This window comes from Pithys albifrons, chromosome 22 (genome assembly GCF_047495875.1).
Source record: "Pithys albifrons albifrons isolate INPA30051 chromosome 22, PitAlb_v1, whole genome shotgun sequence".
Taxonomy (NCBI): Eukaryota; Metazoa; Chordata; class Aves; order Passeriformes; family Thamnophilidae; genus Pithys; species Pithys albifrons.
Window position 1 is genome coordinate 7365950 of NC_092479.1, and position 25140 is coordinate 7391089.

At 52.4% G+C, this 25140-nt stretch overlaps 1 protein-coding gene across 8 annotated transcripts in view; it reads right to left on the reverse strand.

Annotated features, from left to right (window-relative positions):
• The window catches only part of SAMD11 (sterile alpha motif domain containing 11), a 104347-nt gene that overhangs the window by 11383 nt on the left and 67824 nt on the right, over positions 1–25140 (reverse strand). For 7 of the 8 annotated variants that reach the window (XM_071575519.1, XM_071575520.1, XM_071575517.1 and 4 more), the window contains 6 exons: positions 22540–22632; positions 15949–16113; positions 11182–11332; positions 2851–2966; positions 2398–2497; positions 1464–2173 (listed from right to left, as the gene is read on the reverse strand). In XM_071575519.1, coding sequence (XP_071431620.1) covers positions 1464–2173; positions 2398–2497; positions 2851–2966; positions 11182–11332; positions 15949–16113; positions 22540–22632 — 1335 coding nt within the window. The remainder of the gene's footprint in view (positions 1–1463; positions 2174–2397; positions 2498–2850; positions 2967–11181; positions 11333–15948; positions 16114–22539; positions 22633–25140) is intronic. The other variant, XM_071575518.1, reaches the window with a different exon arrangement.

Sequence of the window (25140 nt, forward strand, 5' to 3'; positions counted from 1 at the left end):
CGGGGCCCAAACGCTGCAGGCACGCAGGATTAACAGCCTCAGCCCTGTGTGAAGCCAGCCAGAAGCCAAAGAGCCCTCAGGAAAAGACCTACAGCCTTGGAACAGGCTCCACAAATCAGGAGTGCCTGCAAACCGGGCAGTGAAACACAGCCCTGATCTGTGCCAGGGCCCCAAGACACAATCGTGATATAAATTCGAAGTGATAATAATAAATGGCCTATTACAGTAACTCACACATTGCTGGGGGAGGGAGGAAAGCCATGCACATCCCAGGCCTCCCTGCAGAGCCTCACACAAGCCACGAGCACCACGGAGCTGTGCCTTTCCCCTTTTAATGGCAGGGAGAAAAAGGCTCCTGCGAGGAAGCCTCAGCAGCCCAAGGCAGCAGGAATATTTATCATCTTGGCCACCTGCCTGTCACAGAAAAATCGCTTCCTCCTTCCTGGTTGGAAGGCAGCTCTAATGAGTGATGGGCAGCCACATTCACAGCCACTGCTGCTCTTTGCATAGAGAACAGGCAGCCTTGGCGACCCACATGCCATGTTCCCCCCTTCTCCCTCCTCTGGGAGGCAGGAGGTCCTACCTACTGCTAATTGCTCAGCCAAGTAATTAGCTGAGGCAGATTTTGGCTCCTGGCTAGGCTGGTGGGGCTGCCACCCTGTCCTGCCCACCTACTGGGGTTTGACACCCCACTCTGTACAACCCTGTTCCAGCTGTGTCTTTGCTGGCCGAGGGACTGTGCCACTGGGGACCACACAGCTGGCAGTGACCTTCCTGCCTGCCTGTCCCACCCAACAGGCACCAACCCAGCTATCCCAGTGCCTCTGACACTGAGTAATACACCCCATACACTTCTGCCCTGGGAAAGGGGCACAGCAATGGCCACTCTGACAGTACCCTGCAGCCATTAGTAACTGTTGCTGCCTCTTCCTGAAGCTCTCTATAATTTACTGGTGTCTGCCCAAGCTGCCAAAGGAGGCCCAAGCAATTACAAGATCCCTAAGTCCATCATTTTGGGGATTTCCCTTTCCATGTGCTCCGGGCTCACTCTGTCCCTGCTGGCCCTTCTTTATGGCCCTTGACTTGCTTCACTGCAAATTGAGTCCATTATACTCATTAAAAGAAGGTGGTTGGTTCCCTGCAGACAACCACAGAATCACTGAGGTTGGAGAAGACCTCCCAGACCACTGAGCACAATCTGTGACAGATCTCCACCTTGTCAACCAACCCAGAGCACTGAGTGCCATATCCAGTCATCCCTTGGACACCTCCAGGGATGGAGACTCCCCCACCACCCTGGGCATCCCATTCCAATGTTTAACATGAAGAAATTCTTCCTTTTGAAAAAAACGATGAAAAATTGAGAAAGCAACAACCACCATACCACGGAGTGGGGGGAAGAGGAAGAGCCCCACTTGTAGCTCTGCAAAACACATCACTGCAACAGAGCCTTGTGTGCTCACCTGCATGGAAGTAGGGGCTCATGGTGTACGGGAACCCGAAGGGCAGCGGCTGAGGTGGTGGGATGGAGGCTGGTGGGAGGTACTTCACCTCGCCTTTGTTGATGCCTGGGCCGAGCAGGTGACTGGGGGACTCGGCGCTCGAGGAGCTGCAGGGGGCATTTTGGGCAGCGCCCGCCTCGCTCATCTCCTTGGCCCCCTCGCACGCCTTGGCTGCCTCCTTGCACTCCTTGAGCTCCGCGGCCGAGCCGCCACCCTCGGCCTTCAGGCTTTCTGGCTTCTCATCGCTCACATCCGCGTCACTCTCTGAGTCCTTCATCTCCTCGTCGTTACAGTCTGGGGCGCCATCCCGTGCCCGCGGCTCTGCCGCCTCCTTGGCCTCGCCGATGCCCGGCGGCTCGGCGCGGTGCTGTGCGGTTTTGCGGCTGCCCCGCCGGGGCTGCTCTTTGGGCGGTGTGGAGGCGCTGCCACCGGGCACGCCGGGGTTCAGGGACAGCAGCGGGGTGTTGTTGTGCCGCAGCACCAGCATGGCATTGCGCCGGGACAGCTCCTCGCGCAGCGGGTGCCCCTCCGGGATGTCGTGCACGTTGCGCAGTGCCGGGTGGTCCGGGGGCAGCGCCGGGTGCAGGCTCAGGGGGTCGCCGGCCAGCAGCCTCTGGCGGTGGAGGTTCTCCAGCTCCTTCTGGCGGATGATCTCGGCTGACATCTCCAACCTGGATGGGGAGAGGCAGAGGGAATGTTGGCAGTGCCTCTGCGAGGAACTACCCCCCAGCCTCGCTGCTCCATAGTGTGCAGGAGCAAAGTGTTCCCTCCAAACCCACCCAATTTTCACTGGTCTCCCTTGGACACCACCCTATCACCTGTGCAGGGGTCACCCCACATTGCTCTGCCCACTGCTAGGAAAGGGAAAGAAAAATCCAGCCCTCTCCCCTCTTACCTGGCCAGGTTTTGCTTCCGTAGCATCTCCTGCTGCCGTGCAAACATCTCCGCTTGGGCTGGCTGTAGGAACCCGTAACCTGAGGACAGGGAGAACAGCACTGTGGGGTTATTAATCTCAGCACTGATTCTTGGCTACCTGAGGGCCACCTCTCCAGAGGACTAACTTAGGAAATAAAGGGCAACTAAGTGCTGCTTTCTGCTCTAGAGCCCATCTACTCCCTCATTCCCATGGGTTGAAACAGGACCACAGAGGCTGGCGGGGACCAAAGGAAAGAACACCCAAGGCAACTGGTCCTGCTGCTGGCAACACCAGGATGAAGTTGGCACAAGAGTCATAGGGAGACACAGAAAACATTTCTGGGCTGTTTGGGTGAAGAACAGTTTGTCTCAGCCCACACCTTTGCTCTGCCCACCTGCCCTGGCTGCCCACAAGCGTTACCTGTGCACTCACCTGGCGTCTGGCACAGCGCTGAAGGCACCCCAAGGAAGGGAGGTCTCAAGTGGGGCCCCAGGGCAATATGGGGAGCGTTCTGGGGTGAAAGCAGAGGTGGTGGGTGGGATATCTCCCTGCAGAAACCAGAAAATAAATTCAAGTTGAAAACCTGGAGGCTCCACCCAAAAGGCCCTGGCTCAGGAAGAACATCCTGGCTGCAGATGACCTGCATTATGAACCAAAGGCTCTTTTGATAAAGGGATATTCACTCAACATGCAGAACTTCTAAAATGGATAGAAAAAAACCCAAAATAAGCAGAACCAAAAGGGGAAGAAAGCAGCCAGGACTCCACAGGTCCCATGTACTTCCCACCTTTGCTTCTGTGGCCTTTCAGCTGGGCTGTCCACAAGGATTTTGCCTGTCTAGGACTAGGAAAGGCACAGCTATAGATGCTGCATCTGCCTCTCCCCTTATCAAGCTTGGGTTTCTACCTCATCTAACTACAGCTGAAAGGGTATTCTGTGTTTCAGGAGCTGGAGAGGGCTTCTGGAAAGAGTTGTAGGAAACACTGCCATGCCTTGCAAAAAATCGCTGTCCTAGCTGGGACAAGGGCTTATCTTTAATTCTAGAGAGAAAATCTGGAAGTGAGACAGGAGAAAACACAGGCAGAAGAGATGGGGAGAGGGATCTGAGCAGGAGTCCTGCCGGAAAAGGGATGGGTGGTGCTGGCCAGAAAGGACAGAGCAGGTGGTAGGTAAGCTGGAAGAGGCAGGTTTGAGTGGTGGGAAGGGGACAATGCCTGGAAGCAAAGCAGGTAGCACTTGCTTGCAGCAGGGGGGAAGGCAAAAAAAAAAAGAAAAAAAGGCAGGAAGAGAATAAGAGCCAAGGTCTCTTCCATTAGTCAAATCTGCCCTGGGAGCCTGCAAGCAAATCTGCTTTCCGGCTGCACGTCTCTTAATTCCTTTTGATGGCCACTTACAACATTATTACCTTCACCAGGGCATCTAGAGGCAAAGCCAAGTGCTGTGCCGTTTATTTTCATTTTACAGTATCTCCCTGTAAAATCTGCTTCGGGAGAGACTGGAGGGCAAGAGGAAGGGAGCCAGAAGGTGCCTGTGACTTGCAACAAACAGACCACACGCACAACCACACTCCCCATTTCAGTGGGGGGATGACACATGAGGAGGGGGATAACAGGAGGATCCAGCTGTCCCACGCAGCTGAGGGGGGATTAACACCACCAAAAGCCAAACAAGGACTCCTTGGGGATGAGGCTGGTAAGGAGAGACCTTCCCAGTGTAGTTTTATCTTCATTCTATGCAACAGACACTACAAAACAAAATGCTGCTCCGTGGCTGAGATCCCCCTCCAAAATTCCTCCTTCTCCCGACCTACCCCTTGCCCATCTGCCCCGTCTCTGCCTTCCCCTCCCCATCTCCCATCCCCTGGCTGGCTCTGGCTCTCCTTCCCTCCTCCTTCCCTCCCCTAGCTCTCCTCTAAACTAATTGCACAGCTCGCTGTGTCTGGAGGAGAGCCACGGATCGATCCGTCGCTGTTGAAATGTTAATGCTAATCGTATAACCGCTCCGCCAGCACCTCGCACTCCGCTGGCAGCTCCAATTAATCTCAGGTAACGCAGCGCGTGACCTTCGGCTCCGAGCCGGGGCAGCAGCCAAGCGATGCTTATGTAATTACACCATGAAGTGTGTAATCACCTGCCCTAATCCCCGAGGCCTCACAATTAGCCGAGGCCTCGGTCGCTGGGCTGCCAAGTGCTTTGCCACCCCGGACAGCCTGCAGATGAATAACGGACAATTAAAGCGGCATGACGGGGGCTCCGAGGTGTCCGCTCGATCGTAATTAGCTGTAATCATGGGGAGACGAGCCTGGCAGACGTGCTGGTCGTTTTATAAGAAGCAATTTAGGAAATCAAGTCGCTTTTAACCATTCCGTGGCCCCAGCGAGCGGCCTCGCCTTGTAAATATGCAGAAAAGGGGATGCTGCAGGAGGTCCTGAAGCCCCGGGGGCAGGTGGCCCATGGAGAGCTCAAAGGAGATGCTAAAAACAAAGAAGAGACAATCCGTGCCCAGGAAGCAGAGTGTTTGATGGGGATGAGGACTGGGCACTGTGGAAGATAAAAGGTTCTTCCTTCGGTGGCAGCCCAGTGTTTATCAGAGGTTATTTTTGTGCTTTAATGTTGTGCTACGGGGCATAACTCAGATCCCTAAGGAATTCAAATCTGCTGGAGACTCTGCAGTTCATTCCCTCCATCCTCTCCTCAGAGCTTCCCTGCCTTCTGGGGCCTGGCATCAACTCCTGCTTTGGGCTGGCCAGTGAGAGGTGCCTGGCTGGGGCAGGGGATGCAGCAAAGGCACAAAGCTGGGGAAGGGGATGCAGCAAAGGCACAAAGCTGGGGAAGGGGATGCAGCAAAGGCACAAAGCCACTGCTCCTGGTCCAACCCCACTACCAGGCACACAGCTGAGCACAGCAGCCCGTGGTGGCTGCAAGAGGAGCTGGAGGAAACACAGCAGGGGTGACTCTTCAGAGGCCAGAGGTCAGGTGCTGCTCCTGTTCCACACACACCAACACACACCGGGGATGAATCCAAAGGTTTGGAACACTCAGGGAGGCACATTTACACATGCTGTACCAGGCACACAGAGACCCCAGTGCTGTTCTCTCAGCAGCCCTGGAGCTCTCCACCAAACACACACACACACAGGGCAAAGCTGCTGGTGGGAACAGGAGCAGCCCAAGGTCCCAGCCCTGCCACTGCCACAGCCCTGGAGTCTGGCCTGAAGTCAGAGAAGGGAGGCTGCAGATGGCCAGACACCACAGGGTCACTGCACCTCTCCTGCTACTCCCCTCTGACACTCAGCATCAATCTCCAGCAGTAGAGAACTTAGAAAGCAAGCAGGCAAGCTCATAAATATTTAGAGAATAGAAGACTCTTCTCCCTGCAGGTATCCTGATGGTCCAGAGCTCCTGCTGCAGAGCCCTGAGCAACATCTCACCTGCATGACCACGGACAGGTGCTTTCTGCCACCCCACAGACCCAGCCTTCTGGACACAGAACCTGTTGGAACCTGCCACTGCTCCCTTCCAGCCCATCTGCCTGGGATTTGGCATGGAAACCTGGCACAGGAGGGAGGCAGCACCACCAGGGTGTGTCCTGGTCCTGAGCTGGGAAACCCTCCCAGGCTGCCTGGGACAGATACAGCCAATTGCTTTCAAGCAAGCTTGGAAAAGAGCTGGCAACCCCGGAGTAAAAAGCCCCAGAGACTTTAACAAAGGCTGCTGTGCCTTTAGACAGATGTGCACCAAAACACTAATCCTTGCATCCCTTCCCAGGTATGTGTCAGCCTTCAACCCCCCATTAAATTCCTTCCTCCTCTTCCTCCACTGCTCAAAGGGCAGAATTACAGCCCCATACCCTGAGAACCTGAATTTAGCCCCTGGCAATTACATCTGATAAGCCTTGTCCTTACCTTGCAGAGAGCAATTCTGTGTTAGTGCATATTCCTCCCCCCATCCCCTTTTCTTTTTTCCCCCCTAATATGCCAGCTGGAGGCTTGTGAGCAGGGTATTAGGGGATTTGCACTGCATGCTGCTAAATTTGATATGTCCTTTAACAGGAGACAAATGGTTCACAAGGCTTAAAAAGTATCGACTTTTCTTTAACAATAAGCACTAATGGCCTTCAAATAATCAATATTTAAAGTCATTATGGGGTTACACATTATACTGTTAAAACCAGGCCTTTCACTTTAACCCCATCATATCCTCCCAAGCCCAGAGCAACACTCCCCCCTGACTCAAGCCAAGCTCCAAGGGAAGGCTCAGAGCACAGGCTGTGACTGGAGATGTGAGAGGGTCAGGAAATGCAGATTGAAACCGGCAAGGCATGGAAATAAATTTAGAACGGATGGAAGAAGGGGGGAAAAAAAAGAATGCATGAAAGCTCTGCCTTCTTCTGCTCTGCATTTGATAGGAAGAGACACTTTAAACCCAAGGTAATAGGCAGGCAGCTCACAGCTCCTCACTGCTCTGCCATCCCCAGACACTGTGCCAGGAAGGGAAAATAAATAAAGTGAAAGGGCTTTCTAAAAATGGTGTTTGGGATTTCCAGGCAGGAAAAGACATGTACTGGAGCTGCCCTTCTAGGGCAGAAATGAGGCCTGGACACAGAGACAGACTGGTTTGTGCTGACAGGAAAATGGCCCCCTCAAAATCCAAACTGGTGCTAAAAACAAGTTATTTAGAACAGGTCAAGCTCTTTGGCCTTTGCTCTGCGTAACATTCAGCCAGCTGGGATCTGGTGAGGATCTTCCCAGTGCAAAAATCAGAAAATCAGAGCATTCAGAGCAGAGAGGGGGATGAGAGGCTGGGCTGGGTAAGAGTAGGAGAGAGACAGTGGCCAGAGAGCACAGGAGAATGTGCCCAAAGAGCCAGGAGTGAAAAGGAAAGCCTCCAAAAAACAGGGGGGAGGAATTAGGTGGTGAAAGAACAAATCGTAGCAACAGCAGATGGAAAGAACTGAATCCAAAAATCCTTGCTGGGTATTTTGGGCACATCTCTGCTCAGAGAAAGCCTCTGGCTGATGCACAATGTCTGTCAGCTCTGCAAGAGAAGGGCACTGAGAGCCTCTCTGAGACTCTGTGGCTCCCACTCCCAGAACACTCCAGCCAAAGGGCTCAGCTTCCCAGGACCCTGGAGCTGAGGATGCTGATGGCATCTCAGGCAGGCAGTATTTCTAGTTCCTTGGCATTCCTCCTGCCTTCCCATCCTAATTGCCTGTGGTCCTGGGGGATGAGCTGTGTGCCTAATGCTTTACACACAGCCCCAGTGCCAGCTGAGGGCTTGTACCAAGGACCTGCCCAGCACCTTCCCTTTCCCTGACCATGCTCTGCCTTCTCCCCTCCTGAGGGAGGGGCAGGTCCCTCCCCAGACCCCACACTGCAAGCAGGAGAACAAGCTCTGAACAACTAACACAGAACTGATGCATCATACTGAGCCAACAAGCTTCACCCCCACTAATCAAATGTTCAGCAGCTCATCCAGCCTTGCCCGAGCTCCTTCCTGGCCAATTCCCTCTGTTTGCTGGGCATGAAAAATTCTCCTTAAAGAGGGAGAATACAAGTGTTCCCCAGGCTCCACACACACCAGCCTGCTCTGAGAGAAGCACAGAGAGGAGCACTTTGGGTAGGAACATGCCAGGCTAAACGACCCCAGCAAAACCAAGTCCACTGCCAACAAATCTTGGAGAAAGGATCCAAGGAGTAGGATCCAAGAAACTCTGCAGGGCACAGACATCTGCTGTTTTTTGCAGAAGATGTAGCAGTTTGGAGATGGGAAGTACTCCAGGCTGGAGTAGTTACAGTGGCACCTTTTAGTTGTACCCTTTCCTCTTCCAAGTCTTTTTATAATGCTGAACTCAACAATCTTTTCAAACAAACCACCAGGCCCTGGCACTCCCTAATCCAAGTCTGAATCAATGTAGAAAGGATCTAGGAGACCAAAACCATGAAACCAAATGGCTTCTCCAGCCTGTGGCTTGAGTCTACTTTTGGCAAGATGCCTCAGTTTTACCAATTTTTTCCATCAGATGAAGAAGCTGGAGCAAAGAGGTGAAGGGACCACTGTTTGGAGCCTGGTCCAAGAAAAGCCATATCCATTTGTCTGTGTGTGCATGCCACAAGTCACCTGCCTGCCTTGTCCTTAGTGTCATTAAACCTTCCAGCCTCTTTATGACCAGCAAAAATAGATAATAGTAATGTGATCAATGTCAGAACATCCCCATCTTCCCAAGTGTTCCCTGTTTCAGACCCATCCTCACACCTGGAAACTTAAAAACTCTCTCTATAGTTCTCACTATCAGGCAAGATCTCTGCATTCCTGTCTTTGCAAAAACATCAGCACTGCCCTGGTAAATAAAACTGGGTCATCAGAGTGGGTTTCCCCACTTTGCTTTGCCAGACATAATGGCTGAGGTGACTAATTATTCTTGCCCACAATGTTGCTGCACCTGAGAGCTGACCTGATCCCCACAGATCTCCTGATAGGAAACTGAAATGGAATTTTAACACCATGCCAAACAGTTCACATCCCCCTGCAGCACGTGTTATTACTTCTGCTCCTGGCAAAGGAGACACTGCAAATCTACCTACACTTTGCCTACCAATGTGAGGCAACTTCCTCCACTGCCTCATCCTCTGTCAGTGCCCACCTGAAGCAAGAACAGTTTGCACAGGACAGCTCCAACCAGGTCACTTCTGAGTGGGAGCAGAGGGATAGTGGACCCTCAGTGACACTCAGGTGACTGCAGACCTCTGGGGAGAAATAACGACCCTGTGAACTAAATCACAGAGAGGTTTGGGCTGGAAGGGACCTTAAAAATAATTTAGTTCTGATTACCTTGCCATGGGACACACCCTCTACTAGACCAGGTTGCTCAGAGCTGCATCCAGACTGCTACAAGTGGGTGCAGATAATCTTGCCACACACAACTTATCACATTATACTGCTCTTGAAACTGAGCCATTCAAAGGCCTTCCCAAGTGTTAAAATACAATCTGCTTTCAAATAAGAACCACTGTCACTGAGCCAGAAGGGAAACTGAGACACTGAGTGACTCCTGCACATCTCTTCCAAGGTCCCACAGGTATTTCTCTCAACATCAAAGGCAGGTTGTGCCCCTGTCTGTTCCTTCCTTCCCCTCATCTCACCAGCATTTCACTCTCCACCAATGCAACTCTTCACAGGGCTACTTGGAGAACTGAATCAAGATGAAAAGCAACGTTTTGTTCCAACAGTCAACTCCTTGCCTTCAAGTCTCTACCCCTCGACCTACTGAGCAACGTCTCTCCCCCCTTCCCAAACCATGCAACATTTCCTGGCCTAGCCCAGCTCCATTACCAACAGCACCTGTCTGGCAGTGGCAAATCCCTCTGGGTCTGATCCATATCTAATCCATTTTCAGTTTGCCCCTCCTGAGAGCAGCACCTCCCCTAAGAAGCCTCCACCCTTTCCTACGTGCCTTTGCAGCCAGGCCTCCGGCTGGCCTGGCACCTCTCCAGCCCACACAGCGCTGGAGAAGTTTTCCTGATGGCTGAAACCCATCGGATCTCTGCATTCCTCCCAGGTCTGCCTGCAATCCACATGGATCAGGCTGCATTTTATGAGGTGGGTTAGCCAAAGTACACCCTGCAGGAGAAAGATTTACCAGGTCTGTCCAGCCCCTGCACATCGCAAAGGCAGTGCTCGGACAGGAGGAAGGACAGACAGAATCTCCAAGGCTATAAATGAGGGAGAAAGACTCTGGATTCAACACATATACACATGCTGTAGAACTGATACTGCAGCCTGCTCTGCACCCACTCCAACGTGGAAGCCAAAAAAAGTCTAAATACCAGAGTGTTTCACGGCTTGTCCCATGATATCCAAAGCCTTTGCATCCCCATGGTCCTTTCCCGCCTCTGCCACCCCTGTCAGAAACGCACACAGCTTTAATTTAATTTCCCTCTGAAGTTCTTGATTGCAGAGGGAATGGCTTATGGCACAGAGCAAGATAAATGAGCTAGAATTTCCTGGGGGGGAGGGAGGGCGCAGGGAATATCAGCTTTCCAGCACTCCTAGCAGTGGTAAAGGCAAGCTGTGCCTCTGTTCCTTAAAAAAGAAAACTTCTCTTTTCTATTCCTTCCTAGAGTGTTTGTTCTCTCTCCTTATCTGGGGATGCTGCAAAATGCAAAGTTAAACACCTTAACTTGCTCTGTGCCAAAGAACAGGTTAGAGTGGGATGTGCTCTGGAGATCCAAGGCAGAATTGGGATCATTCCAGCCCGACAGGTGTCACCTGGATGTGGTTGCACACGTGCACAAGCACAGATCGTCCCCCTTTCCATACAGACACCCTGACGTGGGGCAGGAGCATCCCCACCACTTCTGCACCTGCACAACACCCCACCTGGGCAAACCAACTCTGCCCAACCTCTGGGCACTGCCACCCTCACCCACAGAGTAACAGAATCATTAAGGTTGGAAAAGCCCTCTAAGATAACTGAGTCCAAGTATTAACCTGCCACTGCCGAGTTCGCCACTAAACCATCTCCCCAAGCGCTGCATCCACAAGTGTTTTGAACATTTCCAGGGATGGTGACTCTACCACTTCCCAGGGCAGCCAGTTCCAGTGCTTGACCCGGGCACTCCCTCCCCTCCCACAACCCCAGGGCACCCGTGCCAGCCTTCCCAGCCCGACCCCGAGGGTGCCACCGGTGCGAAGCCCCCGCGCCCCGCACCAAACCCCGCCCCGGGGCGGGGGGTGACCCGCGGCCGGGCCGTCCCCGCGGTACCTCTCGGGGAAGTGGGTGTCCCTGTGCTGGGGGAGGCCCTGCTTCCTCCGCTGGCTGGAAGAGTTGCTGGCCGAGGGGATGTGCGCTTCCATCGCGCCGGGGTTCCGCGCCGCCGCCGCCGCTGCCACCTCTTGCCGCGCCCGGAGGAGATCTGGCATGGAGGGAGGAAGGGATGAGCTGCTTGCCCGGCATCGACCCCCACCACATCCCCACACCCCGTCCCGGCCCCGCAGATGGACGAGCAGAACCGCCCGCCCGCCCGTCCCCGCCGCTCCGGGGATGCTCCGGGCTCCCCGCGGGCGACAGCGCTGCCCCAGGGCTGCTCCCGGCCGTGCCCGCAGCCCCTCGGGCGACAGCTGCGCCCCAGCCGCCCGTGCCCGTGGCTGCCGGGGCTCGGGAAGAGGCCGCCCGGGCTGCCCCGGTACTCACACGGCGGAGCGGGCTCGGGCTCGGGCTCGGGGCGGGATCCGCCTCCGCCGCCGAGGGAGTTTGGCAGCGGAGGAAATTGTGCAACTACGGGAAGGAGGAGAGGGGGGTGGATTTGCTGTTTAATTGCTTTCCTGCCGGAGGGAAGGAGGGAGGGAAGGAGGGGAAAAAGGGAGAGAAGGAGGGATGGATGGATGCGAGGGGAGAAAAAAGGGGATTGAGGCTCTTCCCAAACAGCTGCACTGTTCTCTCTCCGCGGGCGCGAGCGGAGCCGCGGTGGCACCTGCCCAGCAGGACCCGACTCGCCGCCGAGCCCACTCCGCCCCTCGCAGTCCCCGCAGAGCTCCGCCGAGGTTATCGGGGCTCCCTCGGGGGCTGCAGCGTTTGCCGCAGGCAATGCTCTGTGCCTGAGACCCCCATCGGGGCAGCAGCACCCCCGAATCCACAGCCCAGCACCTCTGGCTGCCACAGAGCACAGTGGATGGGGGGCTACTGCCCTGGGGAGCCCCTTAATCCACACCTCACCCCTTCGTTCAGCTGCCTGGTGAACACCCCTCTCAGCTCCCAGGTACAGTCTTATAGTGGGGCTGCAGCAATGTGAGCACCTAGAGCTGTTTTCCCAAGCATGGTGACCCTCCCGCAGTCCATGGACACACACCCCCTGGGGGAATGCTGTAGCCTCACCTGGGCAAGGGGTGAGGGCTGGCCCTGCAGGTCTGTACCTGCCTGGCACAGCTCTGCTGTAGGAAAGAGAAGAGCCAGGCAACGGAGCAGATGAGGATGGGGTACAGGAGTGGCCCCTCCCAGCCCTAAGGCACAACACCTCCATCAGGCATCAGGTGCAGGTCAGAAATGCACCCCTCATTAAACCTGCACTGCCCTGGTACCACTGCAGAACCAGTGACCTGTGTCACTCCACCTGTGACACCTGCCCAGTGACAGGTTAGACATTTGTACAGTCTCTCCAGGGCGGGTGTCAGGGCAGACAAGCTGCCCACACAGGTGCTGTGTGATGGATGGACAGTGCAGGCATGGCCAGAATCACCTCAGGCACAGGCTAAAGGGGAGCCCCAAGGAAGGGCAGGTGATGCAGGTACAGCTGATGTGCTGCTGCACTGGCCTTCTCAGGGAACAGCAAGGTCTTGTGACATGGACATTCATACCAGTTGCACTGACAGAGGTTTTTCCAGAGTGCCCTTCTCTCCCAGTTAAGCATCAGGAGTCCCTTACTCCCTGAATCTATATAAAAAAACCCCTATACACAACTTACATCCCACACTAAAACCTCTGCTGCTCTTCAAACAGTGCACAGGAAACTCATACCACACAAAAGCACACTTAGAGGAAACCTCCCTCACATGCTCACTGTGTACCAGGCTGCAAAAGGAAACCAAAACACAGCTGGGGAGAGGAGCAGAGCAAGAGTTATCTCAGTGAACACTCCCTGGGCAGGATCACCTTGCATACCCAGATTGCAGAACTCTCCACATCCAGCAGCATATCCATCCTCTTCCCACAATGGATTTGTAACACCAGGTTATTACCCTAAGAGCACTACATGACCCTGCTAACAGTACACTTCCCACCTCCTTGCCTTCCTTTTTACCACCATCCTGTTTTCCTTCCCTTCCAGAAATCCCAGCTACCCACATCCCTATCAGCACCAAGATGTGCCCAGCCCAGCTTGAGCTTCACCAGTCCCATCATCAAACATTTTGGTGATGGTCAGGGCTGAAGCCCCATGGTGGGGTGGAAACACACAGCTGCTGGTTTTGCTGGCAGTAAGGAGGGCACTGGTGTCTGAGTTTCCAGCCACACTCATGCACACACAATCCCTGTCCCCAGCTGAGGGGACAAAAATTAAAATGACATACAACCCCAAAACTGCAGAAACATGTGAAAAACAACGAAACACCAAACCCCATCAGATCACATAAAAAAGCCCAGAGAATGCGCCGAGCCGGGGACAGTGCACCTTGAAATGTTTATAAATTAATTATCTGAAAAACCCGGGTCACTCCTTATTGCCACAGTGCCTGTAATTTAGAAGTCTGGCGTGCAGCCAGTTCCAGGAGCTGCATTGATCCTGAATGACCGCAACAACCCCCTGCACACACCCCCTCTCCTGGCTGCTTTCCCCCCTCCTCCCCTCCCCTGCTCCCCCACCCCTCGCCCAGGCCCCCTCCCCACCGAGGAGCTGTTATTTACAATCCTGCACTCTGACAGTTGGGAAATCAGATTGATTGACAGTGGGACGCTGGCGGATGGAGGTTCCAGGCACAGAGACAGACTGAATTCAGAATGTGGGATGAATGCCACTGGGAGAACAGGGGCGGAGGAGGGGGGGCCGAAAAGCAATTAAAAAAAAAAGATTTCTAAATTATTAACATTTTTTAAATTATTAATGTTATTGGTGCCTCCATGTGAGCCCGCAGATAAACTGCGCTTTGTACTGGCACTAATAATTTATAGTCCAACCAGAGCCCTGTGGTGTGGAAACAATCCAAAAATACACCAAGTTTTGTCTTGTCAATGTTACACGAGCGAGTCTGTCTGTGCAGGCGCCGCTTCTCCCCCTGCCCACCAAAATCCCCAGCGTGACCCCTCACCTAACAAATGGTGCTGAGACAATTTAATCATAATCATAAAAATACGTCAGGCTCTTAATGTAATGAGCTACTCTGCTCGTTACATGGGGGAGAAGGGGGTGATGCCAACTGTTCTGCAGCACACACTGGTGGGGAGGGACACGGCCATGGGTCCAGCAGCCATCCAGTGCCAGGCTGGGTGGTCTATCGTGACTGTCACGACATTGGTGCACACAACATGTTTTGAGCTGTGTACACGCTCTGCTGTATTCAGCATGGCCTACACAGACCCGAATGTCACAGCTGAATATTCAACATGTGCATGTCTGCAAGTTGTCACCCTTTTGTGAACCATGTTACACACTGTCCTCTCCTCCCTGCGTGTGTTCCACACGTGTACGTGTGAAACTCCAGCCCCCTGTATCCAGGTATGGTGTTTGCAAGAGCCCTGCAGCTCTGAAAATGCCTGGGACAGCTCAACACCACACACAGAGCATGTGCCACAGTCACCAGGCTGTGCCTCAGCACAGGTTTGTGCCGTGCCTTTGCTGATAAGCAAATCCTTGCTGCACAGCATTGCCTTCCTGCCCCCAGAGAAGCCAATCAAATCAAACAGAGTGGAAAAGAAGACAGCCTCTTCATTAACCTAACAAGGAGCCCTGGGGATTTACACTGGAGACCAGAGATTCTCCTCCAGCTCTCACTGGATGATTTGCTGATGCTGCTTGTGCTCCTTCCCTGCCTCATCCAGGCAGGTACGTGCGAGCCCTGCACACCTTGGGCAGGGAGCAGCAGAGGGACAGATCCCTACATAGCATTGCTTTTGAGTGCTGCTTCCAGGACTGGAATAGCATCACCTCCTTCATCTCCCTGGCTTTGCCTGATCCAGAGAGCCAAGGTATTTCCCTCACCCCTGGCTCCTGCAGCAGAGGACTCTGTGCAAGGCACGGCTTAACTCAGGGTCAAGCTGAGCCAGTACCAGGGAGTTCTGCTCACCCCAGGAAAGGTGAGGTGGGCAGAGAAACCTGTGGAAGGATGCTCGTGGATCCTGCACCCTCTGCCAAGTGAATCCAAGGTAGATCCTGTAATTGCCTGGTGCCCCCTTTAGGCACAGTGCAGGACACGCTGGATTCAGCCAGCTCCTTCCACAGCCCAGGGAAAACCTGCCAGCGAGCCTTCAATTCACACAGGACCCATCAGATCCCAGGACTGCAGGGCCCTTATCCCCTCTGCACACCACGCCTGCCCCAGGAGAAGGCAGCAACATCCTCTTGCCATTTCCATCACTAAATGGTAGGAGTGTCTGGCATTGTCTGCATCTCACACTCCTGCTGTGTTATGTCAATGCTCATTCCCCTTACTCCACACTGTGACCCAAATAAGTCTTACACCAGAGATTCTGAATATTCAGATTGACACAAACCCTCAAACTAAAGGAAGGACCCCTCTCACCACCACTGCACAACACACAGTAGTGATTCTGATGCTAATCTATTCCAGTAAAGAAAACCCTATCCCCACAGAGAGCTACAGAAGAAATCAGTATTTATAGACAGTCAAGGGGAGATGCCCTCATAGAGATGGTGGGAAAAAGAGTCTGTAGGACACTCTTTAGCACCACTTTTGTTCACTGAAAGATAAACACACAGCACTGCAGCCCATCAATCCCCCTCAGGTGCACACAGGGGTTAGGAACATGTACAGACATCCCAAATGGCAACACAAGCCCTTCTCCCATCTGCAGATCCTGTACCTCCGTGGCTGGGCACTGCCATGCTGTTGGCCAGCTGGTAGAGACGTTGCTGCTGCTGCTCTTCAAAGGTGCCGTGTTCATTCAGTGCTGACATCATGCGTCTGTAGTGCTCCTCCGGGGTCATCTGAGTCACCGAGTCCTCGAGCAGGGGCGTGTGGGAGTTTTCTGCAGAGCACAAAATTTGTTGGGTTTTTTTTTTTTTTCCAGAGAGAAATACAGTGGAAAATCACACAAGTGTAGAGACAGTGCAAAGGAAAGCAAAAGAGGGTAAAGGGATATTAGCACCATTTCCCACAACTCTCTAACGTACCTACTGAGCCTGATGTACCAAGCTGCCAAATCAGCTGTCCTTGTGCCCAAGATGTACCACTGCATGTGGTTAAAACATACCTACAAGCTGCTGTATCTCCAGATATGGGCACCACTTGTACACAGAAAAGTCCAGAGCACCCAAAAAACTCGTCAAGGGTTTTTTTTCTTTCTCCTAAAGCACCAAGCATTGCACTGTAGTAACAACATTACCAGCAAACTCTGTACCCCCAAGGTGGCAAAGGGGACAGAGAGGATGGAAGAGTTCACCAAGTTCTCACCATTTCATCTCAGGGGACATGAGTTCTTTTTTCTGCTCCAACCTGGCCAGACATGCACCTCTTTCCCCCCACCTTTCTGAACACCCACGAGGACACAGTAAGGTGAGAGATGCTCATCACCCAGCGCAGGTGATGCTGCCAGCAATGACATCCACCTGCCCAGCAATCAGAGGCAAGTCTCAGGAGCAGGTTGTTCCACATCTGTACGTGTGGCTGAGCACCCTGAGGCCATTAAAATCACACCCAGGCTGCCTCCCTCTGCATCTTCCCGGAATGACTGCAGAGCCCAGGAGGGAGGTGCTTTGAGGAAGGCCCTGCCTGCTCCCTGGGGCAGGAGGGATCCCAGTCTGACAGGCAGGGAGAGAAAACCACAGAGGCTTTCTGTTTACTGTAAGCACAAATCAGAGTAATTACCGCTCTCTGCCTTGGCTACTCCAACACTATTTTATCTTGGATCTTCCCCACAGGCAAAGCCTTTTCATTACTCAGAGAGGAACTCCCAGTAACAATCTGAGCAGGCAGAGGGGAAGGGAGAGAGCAGGATGGGCTCCCCCCATGCTGCAGTCACAAGACCACCACTGTGCTCAGTGAGTGACAAGACCACCCTACCGTGTGCCCCAGATTCGTGCTCCTTCATCCACCTCATTTCACTGCCAGAGTCCCTCAGGGACCGTGGCAGGTGATTCTGCTGCCAGACTCGCTCCAAATTCAAGGTGGTGGCTCTGAGCACATGCCACTCACTTCACACCAGGGTCAGCATTGTGATGGGTACACAGGCACTGGACATCCTGCTGGGAAAAGAACTGTGCATCTCTCCCAGGTGAGAGAAAGGCCCCTAAGCTGCCTATCAGAAAAGAGTCTGTGGCAGACAAAAACAGCCCAAGAGACAGACTGGCTGTAAAACGTGGCCCTGCCACAGCAGCTCAGGGACTGGGCCACTTCTGCCTTGGCCAGAACAAGAGGCCACTGGTGGCACGTGCTGTCTGGCACCAAACTCATGGCACAGCCAAGCACACAGGACTCAGGTTTTGGTAGATGGCAACCTTCACTTGTAGGGGAGCCATCCTCTCCCCAAAACACAGGAGGGAATAACAATAATAACAATAAAACCAACAGAAACAATAATCATGATGATGATAATAATGATAGTAAATAATAATAACAGAAAAGAGTCTGAGCTGCACAAAGTTTCACAATACAAAAGGGTTGCATCACTGGCTCCCAAGGCAATCTTCCTCTGCAAAAGGGAAATGATCACAGCGCCCTCCAGCTCAGGTGAGCCTTCCAGCACAGCCAGGACTCTCAATCAGCACAGCAATTTGTGGCTGGATCTGCAATCATGGACCTTTACCCCACCATCACACATCTGCACTGGGTGTCTGTGCAATCCCAGGTTCAGAGCCTGCTTCCAGCTAGTTGGGGTGAGGAGCTGGGTTCCCACTCTGGTCTGTGTGGATCACCCTCTAGAAGCCAGACTCCAAAACAAGAGGATGCACTGCACAACAGCCAGTGCCACACCTTCTCCCTCCCACCCCCAGCACTCAAACCTGCAAGACACCTGTAGTAGAAGTGGAGGAGTGGAGGAGAGAATTCCCTTCCAGGTCCCCTTCCCTCTAAGTCACTCCGTGGGCCACATTCCCACATCCTCCTCTGCTCTCTCACCACTCCTACCACCTCCCCCAGGGATGCAGAAGCACAAGGTTTCAGTTCCCTCCTGATGCTCTTAACCAAAGGTCTAAGGAGCAAAGCCACATGCCACAGACCCGATTTAGAAAAACACCGATTTTTTTTTTTTCCTTCCCCCCACAGCTGTGTCATTAGAGGGAAAAAAAGGGAGGGGGAGGGGATTTAATAACACTTAATTACCATAAACTCTATCGGATCAGCCACAGAGCAGATTTCAGGTGCAAGGAGGGGAGGGAGAATGGGGGTGGCAAGGGGAGGCTAAGAGGGAGGAGGAGCCCAGGGAAAGGCTGGATTTCCACACTTAAAACTTGGAAGATTTCACATGACTCAGCCAGCAGTAATTCCAGCTTTGCTGAAGCTTTGCTGTCTGCTTTTGTCATTACCAGGGGTAATGCGGGAGACTGATCTCGCCAAATCTCCTCCAGCCGCCAGGTGTGAAATGGACTCTGGCAGGGGCACCACGAGGCAGAGCCAAGGCAGCATCTGCTGGGCTCTCCTGCTCTCCCACCAGCCCCTCCTGGTCACCCAGGCCAAGGGGAGCCCACCTCTCCCACCACTGCAGGATGGCACAGCCACAAGGACATCACGCTCTTGGAGGACACGGGGGGTTGTGCAGCCTGAAGGACGTGGCACTGCTGAACCACCATTCCACAGAATTCTGTAAGGCTCGTCCTCTCCAAGCAGTTCCAGACAGAACAGGAGCACCCAGCCTATCCATCCCCTCTCCTCTGCTACAGCAAACCCATGACAGACAGGCCAAGATTCCCTTTATTCAACCCCAGGCAAAGCTCAAGGAACCTGCTACAAACATCTCACTCCAAACTCAAGGACAGGTCTTGGTCAGCAGCTTTAGGGTCTTCTCTTGCCAAGGCAGGGACGGTCTGTGCCCACTCCCACCATATTCAGCAGCCTGGGTTGGCACAGTGACGTTTTTAGCAAGAATGGGGCCAAACCTTGTTTCTTCCCTTGGCACACTTGGACAGCTGCCAAAGCCATCAACACATGGATGTTCCCCCCCAAAGGAGAGGGACAAACTGACAGAGGCTGGATCTGAATTGCTCAGCTGCAGTCCAGCTCCAGTTCTGGTCTAGTTCATTAACCAAAGATGCAGCAAGATTTTTTGTTTTAAATGATCTACAATAGCAAAGAGAAGAGAACGGCAGAAGGAGCAGCGTATGAGCTCATCACCCACCCCAGGGGGTGAGCACAATATTGTTCCCTACGTGTGTTTTCCAGCACTTCAGCCAGCCCAGTTTCCAATCTTCCCAAACCATGAGGCCTCAACCAGATTTATTTTTCAGCAGTCCAAACAGGAATGAAAACACTCTGCTGATTTCTCCCCTTTCGCAATCCCTCGGTTTTATTTCGTGTCTCGAGGTACTGGGGGCAGCACATCTCCAGACACCCTGTTGCTGCAGGAGCCAGGGTTTATCTTGGGGAATTGTCTCCTGGGGAAGAGCAGAAAGCCTCCTCTGTGACCTGCCAGCACAGCCCTCACTCCCAGCCTCTGACACGCTCCCATTTCCATATTAGACGCGAGAACGTTCTGCTCTGTTTGACAGCGGCACGGCCCCGTTTCCACCGAGATAGGGCTCCCTTTTGATCTCTGGTGCGCACACTGCGAGCTCTGGGGAGGGGGAAGGGAAGGTGGCTGCTCCCAGCTGGAAGGGTTTCCAGCCCTACAGGTGTTTTTTCGCTCAGTTGGAGAGCAGGAGTGATTTCCTTGGCTGCCTCTGTTCTCCTCGCCTTGTCAGGCGCGGCCACGGCAGCACGAGCTGTGCCATGGGGTCACTCCTGCTCTTCAAAAGGCTGTTCCTGAGACAAGGCAGCTGAGCCCCGAGCAAGAGCTGCTTCCAGGGCAGTGTGATGGAGAGCAAGAGCTGCTTCCAGGGCAGCCTGTGATGGAGAGGAGCAAAGTCATGCCTGGAGCCATCACCACCACAAGGGATGCGGGATGTGGAGGAGCAGCACCTGCAGAAGGCACAGGACCACCAGGCTGGAGGAGAAGGAGGACACACTGCAGAGCCAGCTCCTACTGCAGGACAGTGTGAGGCTGCACAGGCTCCAAAAACTCCAACCAGTCCTTGCTTCCCTTCCCACTCATAAATCACAGACTGCACACTTTGGGTCCCAGCCAAGCTTGGGGCTGCAGCCCAACCTCACACTCTACTCCACAGCAGCAGTTCCCAAATCCCAGGTAACTGACCATTAGGGTCCAGCCCATTTGAAAATGGGTTGTCACACAATAAGGATCCTCCTGTTTCCAGTGAGAGAAATACTGACTGTAGCCCCTCCTTTGGCCCCCTTGTCATACCAGGGGGTGGACAGGTAACAAACCCCAAAGCACAGAAGTCTTGGCCCCTCACTATTCCAATGGTTCCAGCATCAGCACAGCCCAGGATTAAATTCCTGCACAGCACTGGGGGAACAGGGACTCCCCAAGGATCTAATAAAACACAGGTAACATGGGAGATCAGTAAAAAGCACAGCTCCAAATTTCCACTCTGTCTCTTCTCTTTCAAAGGGCAGGGAAGGATTTCTGAGAAAAGTGGGAGGAGAAAACAAAACTTTGCTTTACTCAGAACTTCCTGGGAACCCCTGTGTCAATGATTTGGTGGAATCCCTGAGTCACTGGGAGCTGAGGAGCAGGATTTAGATCCCAAGTGCATCCTGTGAAGCCAAAGGTTCCTTACCTGCCTCTCACACTGCCCTCAGCCCACTCCAGTCACCAAACCTGGTGGGAAGGTCAGAGGAAAGAAATGGACTGAGATCATTTGACCCTGTTGCTCCCATGGCAAAAACATCCATTTGTTCCAGTTCAGCCACTTTATCAGGATGAATCCAAATGCAATAGTTTGGTTTCAGATGGCTTGACTGAAGTTTAGCCCATTCTCAGCCAGGCCACACAGGTTGCTGTTTACCTGCATTCAGTTCCTAAGCATGAGCTGTCTTGGAATTACAAAGGATACAAACTCAGCAGAAACAGCAAAGTGTCAAGTGTGTTACAGGAGTCTCATGTCTGATATAACAAGGATGTTTCAGAATCTATAGAAGCATCCTGCTGGAATTTACCTGCACACCTACTGGAAACATTGCAAGGATAACAGGAAGAGGGCAGATGAAAACAAAACAAGGAAAACAGATAAAGAGTAGCAGTAGGAAGAGTTCCCAGTAAAATCTAAGGCACTTCTACTGGTATAAAAGAGTTAACAGGCAGGAGAGGGTTACATGAAAGAGAAGATTTAGTATGTTCTCAGGTAGTGTTGGCAATATTCTATTAAGTCATACCAGCATCCAACATCCTCTCAGAGTATGCTGCCTTCACATCATAATTTGGGGACAAGGAGTCAAGGAGAAACAATATACAGAACATTTCTGTGTAATCAGGATGCAGTACAGGTCCCTAAAATAAATCTTTATAAAGCATAATATCAAGTATGTAGTTTAAAAAGGCTTCAGGACAAACTGCAGCAAAAAGTCCCCTCTGAGATTCCCTGGATGGTTTATTGAGAATATACACCCTGAAGAGTCTCAGCTGGACTCCAAACCCCTGGATCAGGATCTGCTTTTATTTTTTTAAGTGGCCAACAGTGCAGGTTAAGCACAGTGATCGAGATGGGTAATACTGACAGCTAATTAGTTTGAACTTAACAACAAAGCCTTTAAGTAAACGGCCTGCAAAACCTCATTTACTCAACCTGGAGACAAACTCATTAACTGCAGGCTCCATTACCCATTCCACTTTGCCAGTCGTAAAGAAAGTTTAAAAATCACATTTACGGGAAAGAACCGTAAGACAAACCAAGAGATTAAAAATAAAAATAAATCCCCTAAGTAGAGAAACCTTCTGCAGATTCCATCTCTATAGGAACAGTGCCATAAATGCATGAGAGAGAACTAGGCAGCCCTTTTCTCTCTGACAGGCTTCTTTTTTCCCTTTAAAGGAACAGATGCCAGCACGATAAGCCTGTGTGTATCTCTTTATATTAAACATGTAATCAAGACATTCTGCCTGAAAAGTGGAAACACCCCTAAAATCCACCTCAGGGGCTGCAGCTTGCTTTTTTTAATCATAAAGCAATTATTCTAATTAAGAGGCAGCCCCTTCCCCGCACCACAAACCTCCCCCCGAGGAGATGAAGAAAGCACAGAGCCCTGGTCGCCTCCTTCATGCACCCTCAGTGCCAGACACAGCTCCCACCACAGCCTCCTGCAACCCTCCCTCCCTCCCTCCCTCCTTAATTTCAATTAAGTTCCACTCTTAAGAAAGGAGAAGAAAGGGGAAGGGGATGGGGGAGGGAGAAGCAGCACTTACCCTTTGGGGACTCACTTCTGGCTTTCTTGCTTTCTAAAGGACACTCACTGCTGCTGTTGGGAGAACATACTCTTCTCTTGCCTAAAATTTCATCTAGAAGAGAGATGAGAAACCTGAGTATCAGAGAAGGTTGTACTTTCCTCTTTGCAGAAGCGACCAGAGAGACTTTGGTATTTTGCTTCTCTCTCTCACACACACACATGTATTATAAGCAGAGGGAAAAAAATGAAAGTAAGAAAAACCATCATCTTGAGAGCCTTGATCTGCTTTCCTAATCACGCAGCCCAAAAGCACATAATGACTATTCACACACTGATCAATGCAACGTTTTAAAGCTATAAATTCTGAATCCAGTTGATTTCCTTACTGAGTTTCATCATTTGTTCTGGTGCCTTTTGTCCCCCCGATGTTTCCACTCCTTTCATGCCCTGATGCAAAGCAACTGGGGGAGAGGAAGGGGAGGAAAAAAACAACACAAAAAAAAAAAGCACAACAGATCTCTGAATCTTCCTACCACAGTATCTCTCTCTCTCTCTCCTCTCTCTCTCTCAGTCTCTCCCCCTCCCTCCCCCCCTCCTCCTTCAAAACCTCAAGGTCCTTAGTAATCTTCCCCCTCTGGATTGTACGGAAACACTCAAGCCTTTTGCATTACTGCAGCCCTACAATCCAACAGCAAATATCTAATATACAATTACAGCATCCCCGAACAGATTTAAAATCAATATCCTCCCATAATAACGCTGGGGAAACTGAAAGCATGATGGTGCATATGGGCAGGAAGGAAGAGCCTGTTTGTCACTGCAAGCATCAAATTCTCATCTATCAAGGGCTTGTTAAAGATGCAGCATCTCAAAAGAAACAAATATCTCACAAACAAGCACCATATTCGAGTGAGAATAGGTTGTATCTGCCTGGGAGTCCACACACATGCAAAGCTGCTGCAATCTGCCCAAAATGTGTGGGTTAAGGAAGGTTACAAACCCCCTCGGTCCTATTTATAACAACAACAACATTATTTCTGTTCCAGGGGACATTTCCAGCCAAGCAACTGTCCCTGGCACTCAGAATCACTCCCCATCACTCGGAATTCAGCAGAGCAGCCCAGGTTCCTGCCTTGGCACTGCATTTATCAAGAGATCCAGAGCACAGGTCTGTGGCTGCCACAGCTGAGTGCAGGGAGCAGCCACTCACTGTGCCCAGGGCAGTCCTGCCAGCCCTCCTCTATCCAAGGAGCAATCCAGGAGCTCTGCAAAGTTCCAAGTGGCATTTCAAGCTTTTAAAGAGCAAAAGCTGCCTCCAATCCCATCTTGCCATGACCCCTGTCACCCAGCCCATTAACAAAACTGGCATTTGGAGACGACTGCAGAGGCTTGAGAGCATCCAGGACCAAAAGCAAAGGAAACACAACAGAACAGTGGCAACTGGAAAGCAGATGGGCAAGGCCAGAGTCAGGCAGTGACGGCACTGAAGTTCTCTCAGCACTTCACAACCCAGGTGTTGAGTCAGCCTTTCCATACCACTTCAATTTTATCAATCCTCCTACCTCAGTTTCCCCTTTACCCAACTGCAAAGCCACAGACAGCCTCAGCCTGCCAAGCCAGCACCAGAGGTAGGAAGTACCTGGCCACAGAGCACAAACAGGGTCACCAGCTCCCTCCCCAGGAAACACTTCATTCTTCATTCTGACTTTCCTGGAAACATTAGTCTGATGCTGCAAGCCCTCAGTGCTGGAGGCCAAGCTCATATATCCTCCTCAGAAGTGTTCTCATCCAGGATTTGTGGCTTTGGAACAACAAAAGTCCTGCAGCTCTGCTCGCCCCTCCCAGCCCTGGGCAGAAGGCAGCAAAGCCCAACAAGGGCTTAAGGCAGGAAGAGACTCCATGGAAAAGAACTGGTGACAGAAGCACCGGTTCCATGTGACAGCAGTTGGAATGTGAGCAGTGAAGATTCCCTGGTTTCACAGCTCTGCCAAGACACCTCATTACCCCCCTAGCACTGCTTCTCTCCCGCTGTTCCACTCCCACCCCCGGGCCCATCTGCCAGCAGACGCTCGCTCCGGCTCGCGCCGTGCCCTGCTATTCCCACCATTCCCACACACGTCAGCAGGACAGCCTGCAAGCCCCATCTCCCTCCCAGCCAGCTGCACTGGTGCAGGGGAAGACCAAGATCATGCAGGAGCTCTGAAATAGCACCAACTGCCTCGGACCTGTGCCCTCCCCAGCCTGCAGAACCCCCACCTCTGGGCACACAGGCAGGTGTGACATCCTGCCAGCAGCAGGTTCCAGGTGTCCTGCCCCTTGCTTGGTCCTCCAAAGAGATGCCACGTTAGTGTTTTAATCCCCAGGATGATCCTTCCAGCATCTCAGGTTCACCAAAGCACCAAACCCCACACATCAAGTCTGTATCTGGGCTGCCCCCCAGCAGTTTTTCTGGCACTCAGTTACATCACAGCATGAAACACATTTCTCTTTTTTCTTTTTCATTTTAGGCTAAACCCTGCACTGTGGCAGAGATGCCTCTGGCCCCAGAAGCGTGGGTACTAAATCACTGAGATACACAGTAAGCAAGGAAAGGAGAATAATTCTCATCAGTAACCATTAT